We start from the raw sequence: 12712 nt of genomic DNA on the forward strand, positions 1-12712 counted from the left end.
TTACAACGGCTGTGTTGTTCCCAAATGTAATCAAGGTTTGAAATGATGTTTTAGTCAAATGCTATATCTTTTTAGGCTTCTTGCAGTCAATTTGCAGTGTAAAAATATATTTGTTCTGGCGACCCGACCATCCCCTCAAGAAAGAATTGGCCCGCGTCTGAATCTAGTTGATGATCCCTGATCTAGAACAATGTGTTGCTATATTCAAGTGTGTCACGTTGGAATCAAGGGTCGGGAGACAGGCGCAGGAATGCGTAATATTTTTTTTTATTAGACCCAAATTACGGCGTGCCGTGTAAAGACACAGGGACGAAGACCAAAAACCACATACAACACACAGGGTTGAAACCCAAACAAAAGAGCGAGGAGTACCTCGAATAAATAACACAAGCACAATGATTAAAACACAGGCTGAGACCCGTAATCATCTGCGCAATCCACAATGGCACGAAAACCAAAACACATAGCACAGGTACTCACACGAATCAACGGACATTGTAACAATAATCGTCAGGACAATGATAAACCAAGGACACACTTATACAATTACTAATCACTGGGAATAGGGGCCAGGTGTGCGTAATGAAAGTTCCGGAGGGATCCGTGACAGTGTTATGATATGGTATACTACATGTGATATATCTATACGTTGTATGTTTTTGATTATCTTTATTTACTTTTAAATTTGTATTTATTTGCTCTGATGATATAATTGAACCAATAAAAAAACATCTCACCAGGTCAAATTCCTGTCACATGTAAATGTACTTGACGAAGAAAAGGGATTCTGATAAGAACAGACAAACCTGTGTCAAGTCATTAAACCTCTTTAATGTGGAGATGAAATATAACAATTGAGGCGTAAGCGCCATGGCTGACACATTGTTAGAGGCAGAAAAACAACAAAAGCCACAAGGTGTATATTTATAAATACTGTTCTGAGGAAACAGGTCAAAAAGGGTTTTACAGACATGAACTGTTCTGTGTGCAGAAAACACATGTATAAAATAGTGTACAATAATAGATGTGAATCTTATGAAGGCCAGATTACTTAAAAATACAAATGAAAAATAGTATGTACACATGAAAATTATACTGCATATAGAAAGGCGCCTTGGCCTCAGTGCAGTAGTTATAGTGCCTACATTGTGCAGAAGCATACAGACAAGAATACTGAATACTATACTTTCAATATGGACACTTACGGTGTTCATTGTAGGTTCTGTAATTTGGTACGATTTCTGAAAGCACCCGATCCCCCTAGAATACATTGAATAATCCACATTGAATTGGATCATTGATCATTCTGAAACTGTAGCTGCCAATACTGTATTACTTCCCTGTAGAACTGCAGGGCAATAAAATAATTCATCAAAGAAAGTCAAGTAAAGTGAAAGATATTCCCACATTGGCATAGGAGAGCATATCAACAATGCAGTTTGAACAGTGGCTCTACTTTTTCTTTTCAAATTGACTGGTGATTATATGCTTATCCATGATTGGTTCCTCGGTTTTTCCTTCTGCATATTTATGCAAATGAGGCACTTCAACTATCTGATGCATTTCGGCATGAATACTTTACCAAGGCACCGCCCCTTCTTGGGTGTTTTCTATCAATAGAAGAACAATAGAAGCAAATAAAACTGCAGGTGCACAGGAATCCCACTGGGCACAGACATCAATTCAATGTTTATTCCAAGTTGGTTCAACATCATTTCATTGAAATGACATGGAAACAACGTTTAATCAACCAGTGTGTGCCCAGTGGGACACTTCACAAAATAACAGAAAAGACTAAACTGGCTCAATTACATAATTATAGTTTTGGTTAAATGCTTATAAAAATACAAAAGATGATTTTTTTTCAAAAAACAAAACAAAGCTGAGTAAATAAATGTATTTTTGTTGTTGATGTCATTACATTCTGATTAGCATATCTTGTTGTAATAATAGGATATATCACAATGGAGCATGGTTTGTGATGCAAGAACATGTGGCAAGTCTCAAATGTCATCACAAGGGAAATAGTTTTTACATTTTCATTCAGGCCATTGGAGTATTATGATTGCTGGGGAATAGTTTTTTTTTATACTCCGTATCAAAATAAGCAGTTGATACAGTTTAAACTGTATATCATCTATACATACATATTGTCCATAATATTGTATGCCAACATATTTAGCATTTTCCAAATAAAAATGCTCATCTTTTTGCCCGTATGGTTATACTGTAGTCAATTTACCAGGCATCAACTATCTCACCTTTCCTTTTGGAATTTGGCTAGATCCTATATGTTCAAATGCATTTAGGGATTTAAAAAAAACAACCTTAAAAGTAATCCCAGGAATCTAATTCAACATGTTATCTCTTTTTCCCTATTACTTCTTACGTCATCATCTTTCGCCTGTCCTTTCCAAAATCATCTGGCAATTCTTTAACATCAGAGGCACAATGAGGCACAATTCAAAACAACCAATAAATATATTCTCTTTCCTCCACATCGACCAGACGTGACTGTATGTCCAAAATGGCACTCTATTCCCTACATAGTGCAGTACTTTTGACCAGGGCATGCCCACCCAAGGAGAAAGCAAGTCAAGGAGGAGCTCGTGACAGTCACTGGAGCTTCTGTCTTCTGTCTGGTTGCTGAAGAAAAATAAGCCACACGACCCTCTGGCCCAAACGCCTTGTATCTTGCATCCAAACATACGATTTGAGACGCATAGAAGAGAAATGAAGGAAGCCATCTTGGCCAGTCTCTTTGGTGAAGTAAGGCATGGTGGTGGTAGAATCCCCAAAGGCACCTGGCTGTGTGAGTCTGTATGTGTCCGTGTATCTGTTTGTTTAGCAAAGAGGGCTACTCATCAGTATCTCAACAAATTCCATTCAGCTGCGGAAAAGGCGGTTCATTCCTCCTTGTAGAACCTTCTAGAAGTCGCAACAGTTGTTTTGATTGTTCTCTGAGAAGTATGTGGTTCCGTTGGGCAGGGGCGGGAACTGGAACGATATGTTTTCCTCCATTGGACAGTTTGTGACCTGGATGGTGAATAATGGACCAAGTTAGCCACAACAGATCAGAAAGACAAGGGGATGATGTAATGCATGCAACCCACCGCAAACTGTGCTTGTGTGAGTGCTTTTAAAATCCTCATTATACTCTTCTCAAAGAAACCAACGACAATGGACAAAACAAATCTTCAAATGTGTGTTTAAGTACATACAACAGAGTAATTAGCTCTAAATGCTTCAATATACGTCAAATATGAAACAGACACCTTCTTCCCAAAGGTCCCTTCGTGGCTCGTAATAACTGTCCTACTCGTAAAACCCTAAATACTGGTGCAATTAGAAACACTGTAATCTGGTTGTAATAATGAAACAAGTCTCGGCCTTGAAAAATAGCTATTTTTACCTCATTGGGACAATCTGTTCAAATAAAGGTTACATTAAAATACTGGTGCCTGTATTACCTGTGTCTGCCTGTTGCAGTTAAGGTACTGCTGCTGGACCAGCAGGCTGTCTGGTGTGAGGCCCCCAGGGGTTAGACCAGGCCCCACCTGACAGGACAGAGGGCTGATGTTGGTGTCACCCTGTAGGATTGCAGAGGACCCCACGATGGACCCGCTGGAGTTCCTCTGGAAGTAGCAGGAGGCCTGGGAGGGACTCTGGTCGTGGAGGGGGGCTGTGGCCCTCTGACAGGAGGATGGGACCAGGGAACCAAGGGCCGTGTTGGGGTTTAAACAGACCCCGTTGACAGGAACCGAGGGGGGGTTGGTGCTGCTGAACATGCAGCTGTTGGAAGAGACGAGAGGAGGGGTGACTTGAGCAGAGGTCTTTTGAGGCCTATACTGGCCTGATATCGTTTGAGCCCTGTTGTAGTTCTGGGCCTGAGAGTTCTGCTGTGACTGGGCCTCGAGCCCAGGGATAGGGAGCTGGGGAGCAATTTGGAAGTCAGACACCTGGTTGTTATAAAAGCTGCCCGTGACATTGTGTTGGTGTCCATTTTGTTGGTGTAACATCGTGGGAAGCATTTGCTGCTGCTGCTGTTTCTGGGTCTGCAGAGAAAAGTGTCCTTGTAGGCAGCTAGCCGGGTTGGGATCTAGAATGACATCTTTTGGTTGATTTGAAAAGTTCTGGGCGAAGGTTTCCAACAAGGTGTTGGCCACCATGTTGGTATTGGGCATGGAGGAGGGCAAGGGCATCCACATGGTTTCCTGACCGGGCACGGCAAAGGGATCTGATTGGCTTATGGAGCGCTGGTCCTGGAATCTCATTGGCTGATCATTCATGCCCCACCCCAGCAGCTGGTTCTGGATTGGCAGACCCATAGGAGCAGAGCTCCGATTGGCAAGGCCTGACTGCATCTGTTGTCTCTGGGAATAAGAAGCCAGCCCGTTACCAGGGTTGGACAGGATCTGAGAGGCCTGGAGGCCTTGCTGCTTACCTTTGGCTTGGTTCTGCCGCACCTGGGCACAGGAGCCAGCCAGGGCAGGGTTAAAGGCCAGAGGGTTAGCGTTGCTCTGCAGGCCCAGGTTCTCTCCCAGGGATTGGGTAAATGTGTTCCTGGAGGAAGCCTGCTGGAGTGTGGGGCCGTTCAATCCCATCTGAGAGCCCACGTGTGTCAGCTTCATCATGCCCCGAACGTTACTCGCTGTTTCAGCAGCACTCAAGCCTCCCATCCCAAGCAACTGGTTCTGCTGGGGATCAACCCCCCAGTTGAAGCCCTTTCCTCCAGGCATCATGGTATTCCCCTGCAGGTCGACATTTTTAAGGCACTCTGGTACCTCCAGGAGAGGGTTGTTGATACTGACGGACCCCAGCAGTGAGCCCAGATGCTCGGGCATCTTGAGTCCTCCGTTCTCCTTGAAGAGATGTTCCTCCACATACGACAGGATGTCATGGTTGAGGATGTCATCAAGGTCCTCGGACATCTCACAGTTGCTGGAGCTCATCTTCAGCAGAGTGTTCTCCCAGTCCTTCAGCTCTGTGGGGTCCACATTCAGGCTGCAACAAGATAAGATCAGATCAGATAAGGTCCACTTCCAGGCTGCAATCACATCAAATACAACTTTATTTGTATAGCACATTTCATACAAGCTAGAGTATAGCAATACAATACAATGCGACTCACATCATTTTGTTTAAATAGATACAATCAATCATAGAAAATAGATGGTAAAATTCCATGAACAAAAATTGTAAGTATTTTTGTGGTAGTACAAGAAGTTTAAACATTTTAATTAAGTGAGGCGGTGAAATACACTGCTCAAAAAATAAAGGGAACACTTAAATAACACAATGTAACTCCAAGTCAATCACACTTCTGTGAAATCAAACTGTCCACTTAGGAAGCAACACTGATTGACAATAAATTGCACATGCTGTTGTGCAAATGGAATAGACAACAGGTGGAAATTATAGGCAATTAGCAAGACACCCCCAATAAAGGAGTGGTTCTGCAGGTGGTGACCACAGACCACTTCTCAGTTCCTATGCTTCCTGGCTGATGTTTTGGTCACTTTTGAATGCTGGCGGTGCTTTCACTCTAGTGGTAGCATGAGACGGAGTCTACAACCCACACAAGTGGCTCAGGTAGTGCTGCTCATCCAGGATGGCACATCAATGCGAGCTGTGGCAAGAAGGTTTGCTGTGTCTGTCAGCGTAGTGTCCAGAGCATGGAGGCGCTACCAGGAGACAGGCCAGTACATCAGGAGACGTGGAAGAGGCCGTAGGAGGGCAACAACCCAGCAGCAGGACCGCTACCTATGCCTTTGTGCAAGGAGGAGCAGGAGGAGCACTGCCAGAGCCCTGCAAAATGACCTCCAGCAGGCCACAAATGTGCATGTGTCTGCTCAAATGGTCAGAAACAGACTCCATGAGGGTGGTATGAGGGCCCGACGTCCACAGGTGGGGGTTGTGCTTACAGCCCAACACCGTGCAGGACGTTTGGCATTTGCTAGAGAACACCAAGATTGGCAAATTCGCCACTGGCGCCCTGTGCTCTTCACAGATGAAAGCAGGTTTACACTGAGCACATGTGACAGACGTGACATAGTCTGGAGACGCCGTGGAGAACGTTCTGCTGCCTGCAACATCCTCCAGCATGACCGGTTTGGCGGTGGGTCAGTCATGGTGTGGGGTGGCATTTTTTTGGGTGCCGCACAGCCCTCCATGTGCTCTTCAGAGGTAGCCTGACTGCCATTAAGTACCGAGATGAGATCCTCAGACCCCTTGTGAGACCATATGCTGGTGCGGTTGGCCCTGGGTTCCTTCTAATGCAAGACAATGCTAAACCTCATGTGGCTGGAGTGTGTCAGCAGTTCCTGCAAGAGGAAGGCATTGATGCTATGGACTGGCCCGCCCGTTCCCCAGACCTGAATCCAATTGAGCACATCTGGGACATCATGTCTCGCTCCATCCACCAACGCCACGTTGCACCAAAGACTGTCCAGGAGTTGGCAGATGCTTTAGTCCAGGTCTGGGAGGAGATCCCTCAGGAGACCATCCGCCACCTCATTAGGAGCATGCCCAGGCGTTGTAGGGAGGTCATACAGGCACATGGAGGCCACACACACTACTGAGCCTCATTTTGACTTGTTTTAAGGATATTACATCAAAGTTGGATCAGCCTGTAGTGTGGTTTTCCACTTTAATTTTGAGTGTGACTCCAAATCCAGACCTCCATGGGTTGATAAATTTGATTTCCATTGATCATTTTTGTGTGATTTTGTTGTCAGCACATTCAACTATGTAAAGAAAAAAGTATTTAATAAGAATATTTCATTCATTCAGATCTAGGATGTGTTATTTTAGTGTTCCCTTTATTTGTTTGAGCAGTGTATATTCAAAGTTAAATTTATTAAAATATCTGGTCTGATTACTTTGATAGACTATGTCAACCTCATTACTTTGGAATGTGGGGCAGTTAGATCACATATTTAATCACAAATAATTACACTAAGACTACTACACTTTTACTCATAAGGAATTAGAAATGTTTCAGGTTATCATTTGGGGAGAGAAATATAATGGACATTTGTGGACAAAACTTACTCAACCTTAAAAAATGGTTTAGTCTTCAACTACCACAACATATTTTCATCACTAACAAACTTCTAAACTTCTTCCACTAGATGCATCATCATATGTAAATAGTTTATGATTAGTGAATACTATAACGCAGTTATTCTGTTACATACTTCTCCCTATTAGCTGAAATTGTATTTTTTCAAAGCCATTTTAGCTGTCATGTTAGCTGTTCTGTCCGAACAAATTCACAAATTTGTGGCGCTATGCAGAAGTTGACTCCCTCCGGGCACATGTTGCTAGGCAACCCCTGCACTTGCCTGGGCAGGCCTGCACCCTCCATGGCCAAAGCCAGTTTGAGAAACATGCTAAAAAACGTTTGTGCTGTGCAACTCAATAAATACTGCACTCTAAGTCATGATAGTGTTGCAAGACAAAGCAACTTTACTTTCACCTTTCAATTTTATAATCTACTATAGTTTTTTAAATTCATTTCTATTATTTATTCTACAGTAGAAGTAGTAGTCAAACCTGGAACACAGGCTGTTGTCCCCGATGATTTGCTGCAGTGTTTCCATCAGGTCCTGGACAGTGGACTCCTCCCTGATGCCCGCGTCCGGCCTGGGCATAGTGTGGTGTTGGGACTGCCAGGAATCACCAGGCACGTTGGCCATTGCGTGGCTGTTGCTGAAGGCCTGGTCTTCCCAGGAGCACAGCTCCTGAGGGTTAGGGGGCTTGCTGGAGGGCTCGCTGGGGCTGGTCTGCATGGATGAATGATTGAATTAAAAAAATTTTTTTTAACAAAAATACTTTTTGTCTAAAGTCATCCTTAGCGACCCATCCTTACGGGGCTATTTGAGACATTGTCTGTGTCCAAAATGGCAACCTATTCCCTACATAGTACACTAGAGACCTATTGGCCCTGGTCAAAATTAGTGCATAATATAGGGAATATGGTAAAACAGAGTAAATTGCTGTACCTGCATGTAGATGGCCTGGTCCTGCTTCAGCATGGAGCCCAGCAGGGAGTCGGGGTCCAGGGCCATTTCTTCGGCCATCTTCCTGATCTTAGGGCCCTTGCTCTGGGTTGGAACGTCAGCTACGTCCAGAGAGAGGCCCACCTCGTAGAGAACAGCTTCCCCAGTGGCGAAGTTAAAGGGCAGCTGGAGTCTCCGCTGGCGAAGCTGCTCCTCACCCTCATTATTTCTTGACGAATAAAACGGAGTATTAGAATAAAATAGAGTAGTATAGTATAGTAGAGTACAGTAGAGTACGGTAGAGTAGAGTACGGCAGAGTACAGTAGAGTACGGCAGAGTACGGTAGAGTAGAGTACGGTAGAGTACAGTAGAGTACGGTAGAGTACAGTAGAGTACGGTAGAGTACAGTAGAGTACAGTAGAGTACAGTAGAGTACAGTACGGTAGAGTACAGTAGAGTACGGTAGAGTACAGTAGAGTACGGTAGAGTAGAGTACAGTAGAGTACGGTAGAGTAGAATATGGCAGAGTACAGTAGAGTACGGTAGAGTAGAGTATAGAGTTCAGTAGAGTACAGTAGAGTACGGTAGAGTAGAGTACGATAGAGGTCAAAAAGGGTTTTACAGACATGAACTGTTCTGTGTGCAGAAAACACATGTATAAAATAGTGTACAATAATAGATGTGAATCTTATGAAGGCCAGATTACTTAAAAATACAAATGAAAAATAGTATGTACACATGAAAATTATACTGCATATAGAAAGGCGCCTTGGCCTCAGTGCAGTAGTTATAGTGCCTACATTGTGCAGAAGCATACAGACAAGAATACTGAATACTATACTTTCAATATGGACACTTACGGTGTTCATTGTAGGTTCTGTAATTTGGTACGATTTCTGAAAGCACCCGATCCCCCTAGAATACATTGAATAATCCACATTGAATTGGATCATTGATCATTCTGAAACTGTAGCTGCCAATACTGTATTACTTCCCTGTAGAACTGCAGGGCAATAAAATAATTCATCAAAGAAAGTCAAGTAAAGTGAAAGATATTCCCACATTGGCATAGGAGAGCATATCAACAATGCAGTTTGAACAGTGGCTCTACTTTTTCTTTTCAAATTGACTGGTGATTATATGCTTATCCATGATTGGTTCCTCGGTTTTTCCTTCTGCATATTTATGCAAATGAGGCACTTCAACTATCTGATGCATTTCGGCATGAATACTTTACCAAGGCACCGCCCCTTCTTGGGTGTTTTCTATCAATAGAAGAACAATAGAAGCAAATAAAACTGCAGGTGCACAGGAATCCCACTGGGCACAGACATCAATTCAATGTTTATTCCAAGTTGGTTCAACATCATTTCATTGAAATGACATGGAAACAACGTTTAATCAACCAGTGTGTGCCCAGTGGGACACTTCACAAAATAACAGAAAAGACTAAACTGGCTCAATTACATAATTATAGTTTTGGTTAAATGCTTATAAAAATACAAAAGATGATTTTTTTTCAAAAAACAAAACAAAGCTGAGTAAATAAATGTATTTTTGTTGTTGATGTCATTACATTCTGATTAGCATATCTTGTTGTAATAATAGGATATATCACAATGGAGCATGGTTTGTGATGCAAGAACATGTGGCAAGTCTCAAATGTCATCACAAGGGAAATAGTTTTTACATTTTCATTCAGGCCATTGGAGTATTATGATTGCTGGGGAATAGTTTTTTTTTATACTCCGTATCAAAATAAGCAGTTGATACAGTTTAAACTGTATATCATCTATACATACATATTGTCCATAATATTGTATGCCAACATATTTAGCATTTTCCAAATAAAAATGCTCATCTTTTTGCCCGTATGGTTATACTGTAGTCAATTTACCAGGCATCAACTATCTCACCTTTCCTTTTGGAATTTGGCTAGATCCTATATGTTCAAATGCATTTAGGGATTTAAAAAAAACAACCTTAAAAGTAATCCCAGGAATCTAATTCAACATGTTATCTCTTTTTCCCTATTACTTCTTACGTCATCATCTTTCGCCTGTCCTTTCCAAAATCATCTGGCAATTCTTTAACATCAGAGGCACAATGAGGCACAATTCAAAACAACCAATAAATATATTCTCTTTCCTCCACATCGACCAGACGTGACTGTATGTCCAAAATGGCACTCTATTCCCTACATAGTGCAGTACTTTTGACCAGGGCATGCCCACCCAAGGAGAAAGCAAGTCAAGGAGGAGCTCGTGACAGTCACTGGAGCTTCTGTCTTCTGTCTGGTTGCTGAAGAAAAATAAGCCACACGACCCTCTGGCCCAAACGCCTTGTATCTTGCATCCAAACATACGATTTGAGACGCATAGAAGAGAAATGAAGGAAGCCATCTTGGCCAGTCTCTTTGGTGAAGTAAGGCATGGTGGTGGTAGAATCCCCAAAGGCACCTGGCTGTGTGAGTCTGTATGTGTCCGTGTATCTGTTTGTTTAGCAAAGAGGGCTACTCATCAGTATCTCAACAAATTCCATTCAGCTGCGGAAAAGGCGGTTCATTCCTCCTTGTAGAACCTTCTAGAAGTCGCAACAGTTGTTTTGATTGTTCTCTGAGAAGTATGTGGTTCCGTTGGGCAGGGGCGGGAACTGGAACGATATGTTTTCCTCCATTGGACAGTTTGTGACCTGGATGGTGAATAATGGACCAAGTTAGCCACAACAGATCAGAAAGACAAGGGGATGATGTAATGCATGCAACCCACCGCAAACTGTGCTTGTGTGAGTGCTTTTAAAATCCTCATTATACTCTTCTCAAAGAAACCAACGACAATGGACAAAACAAATCTTCAAATGTGTGTTTAAGTACATACAACAGAGTAATTAGCTCTAAATGCTTCAATATACGTCAAATATGAAACAGACACCTTCTTCCCAAAGGTCCCTTCGTGGCTCGTAATAACTGTCCTACTCGTAAAACCCTAAATACTGGTGCAATTAGAAACACTGTAATCTGGTTGTAATAATGAAACAAGTCTCGGCCTTGAAAAATAGCTATTTTTACCTCATTGGGACAATCTGTTCAAATAAAGGTTACATTAAAATACTGGTGCCTGTATTACCTGTGTCTGCCTGTTGCAGTTAAGGTACTGCTGCTGGACCAGCAGGCTGTCTGGTGTGAGGCCCCCAGGGGTTAGACCAGGCCCCACCTGACAGGACAGAGGGCTGATGTTGGTGTCACCCTGTAGGATTGCAGAGGACCCCACGATGGACCCGCTGGAGTTCCTCTGGAAGTAGCAGGAGGCCTGGGAGGGACTCTGGTCGTGGAGGGGGGCTGTGGCCCTCTGACAGGAGGATGGGACCAGGGAACCAAGGGCCGTGTTGGGGTTTAAACAGACCCCGTTGACAGGAACCGAGGGGGGGTTGGTGCTGCTGAACATGCAGCTGTTGGAAGAGACGAGAGGAGGGGTGACTTGAGCAGAGGTCTTTTGAGGCCTATACTGGCCTGATATCGTTTGAGCCCTGTTGTAGTTCTGGGCCTGAGAGTTCTGCTGTGACTGGGCCTCGAGCCCAGGGATAGGGAGCTGGGGAGCAATTTGGAAGTCAGACACCTGGTTGTTATAAAAGCTGCCCGTGACATTGTGTTGGTGTCCATTTTGTTGGTGTAACATCGTGGGAAGCATTTGCTGCTGCTGCTGTTTCTGGGTCTGCAGAGAAAAGTGTCCTTGTAGGCAGCTAGCCGGGTTGGGATCTAGAATGACATCTTTTGGTTGATTTGAAAAGTTCTGGGCGAAGGTTTCCAACAAGGTGTTGGCCACCATGTTGGTATTGGGCATGGAGGAGGGCAAGGGCATCCACATGGTTTCCTGACCGGGCACGGCAAAGGGATCTGATTGGCTTATGGAGCGCTGGTCCTGGAATCTCATTGGCTGATCATTCATGCCCCACCCCAGCAGCTGGTTCTGGATTGGCAGACCCATAGGAGCAGAGCTCCGATTGGCAAGGCCTGACTGCATCTGTTGTCTCTGGGAATAAGAAGCCAGCCCATTACCAGGGTTGGACAGGATCTGAGAGGCCTGGAGGCCTTGCTGCTTACCTTTGGCTTGGTTCTGCCGCACCTGGGCACAGGAGCCAGCCAGGGCAGGGTTAAAGGCCAGAGGGTTAGCGTTGCTCTGCAGGCCCAGGTTCTCTCCCAGGGATTGGGTAAATGTGTTCCTGGAGGAAGCCTGCTGGAGTGTGGGGCCGTTCAATCCCATCTGAGAGCCCACGTGTGTCAGCTTCATCATGCCCCGAACGTTACTCGCTGTTTCAGCAGCACTCAAGCCTCCCATCCCAAGCAACTGGTTCTGCTGGGGATCAACCCCCCAGTTGAAGCCCTTTCCTCCAGGCATCATGGTATTCCCCTGCAGGTCGACATTTTTAAGGCACTCTGGTACCTCCAGGAGAGGGTTGTTGATACTGACGGACCCCAGCAGTGAGCCCAGATGCTCGGGCATCTTGAGTCCTCCGTTCTCCTTGAAGAGATGTTCCTCCACATACGACAGGATGTCATGGTTGAGGATGTCATCAAGGTCCTCGGACATCTCACAGTTGCTGGAGCTCATCTTCAGCAGAGTGTTCTCCCAGTCCTTCAGCTCTGTGGGGTCCACATTCAGGCTGCAACAAGATAAGATCAGATCAGATAAGGTCCACTTCCAGGCTGCAA

At 44.2% G+C, this 12712-nt stretch overlaps 2 protein-coding genes across 2 annotated transcripts in view; both read right to left on the bottom strand.

The window, feature by feature from the left end:
- Positions 1 to 811: 811 nt before the first annotated feature.
- On the bottom strand, positions 812 to 10056 carry LOC116374079 (uncharacterized). Its single transcript, XM_031823859.1, has 5 exons — positions 10049 to 10056; positions 8007 to 8232; positions 7558 to 7787; positions 3471 to 5004; positions 812 to 3036 (listed from the first exon to the last, which is right to left on the bottom strand). The coding sequence occupies exons 1-5, from the start codon at positions 10054 to 10056 to the stop codon at positions 2929 to 2931; spliced, it is 2106 nt and encodes a 701-aa protein (XP_031679719.1). The 3' UTR covers positions 812 to 2928.
- LOC109890657 (aryl hydrocarbon receptor) overlaps positions 8755 to 12712 on the bottom strand; it is an 85027-nt gene continuing 81069 nt past the window's right edge. Inside the window, exons 12-13 of the mRNA XM_031824500.1 lie at positions 11130 to 12663; positions 8755 to 10695 (exon numbers count right to left, since the gene is read on the bottom strand). Of these exons, the coding sequence (XP_031680360.1) occupies positions 10588 to 10695; positions 11130 to 12663 (1642 nt within the window). The 3' untranslated portion in view covers positions 8755 to 10587. The remainder of the gene's footprint in view (positions 10696 to 11129; positions 12664 to 12712) is intronic.

This window comes from Oncorhynchus kisutch, linkage group LG5, assembly GCF_002021735.2.
Source record: "Oncorhynchus kisutch isolate 150728-3 linkage group LG5, Okis_V2, whole genome shotgun sequence".
NCBI lineage: Eukaryota > Metazoa > Chordata > Actinopteri > Salmoniformes > Salmonidae > Oncorhynchus > Oncorhynchus kisutch.

Coding starts and splice junctions, on each gene's coding strand:
- LOC116374079 (XM_031823859.1), bottom strand. Junction 7,788..8,006: donor ACCAGGCCATCTACATGCAG/GTACAGCAATTT, acceptor TCATCCATGCAG/ACCAGCCCCAGCGAGCCCTC. Junction 5,005..7,557: donor GACAACAGCCTGTGTTCCAG/GTTTGACTACTA, acceptor ATCTTGTTGCAG/CCTGAATGTGGACCCCACAG.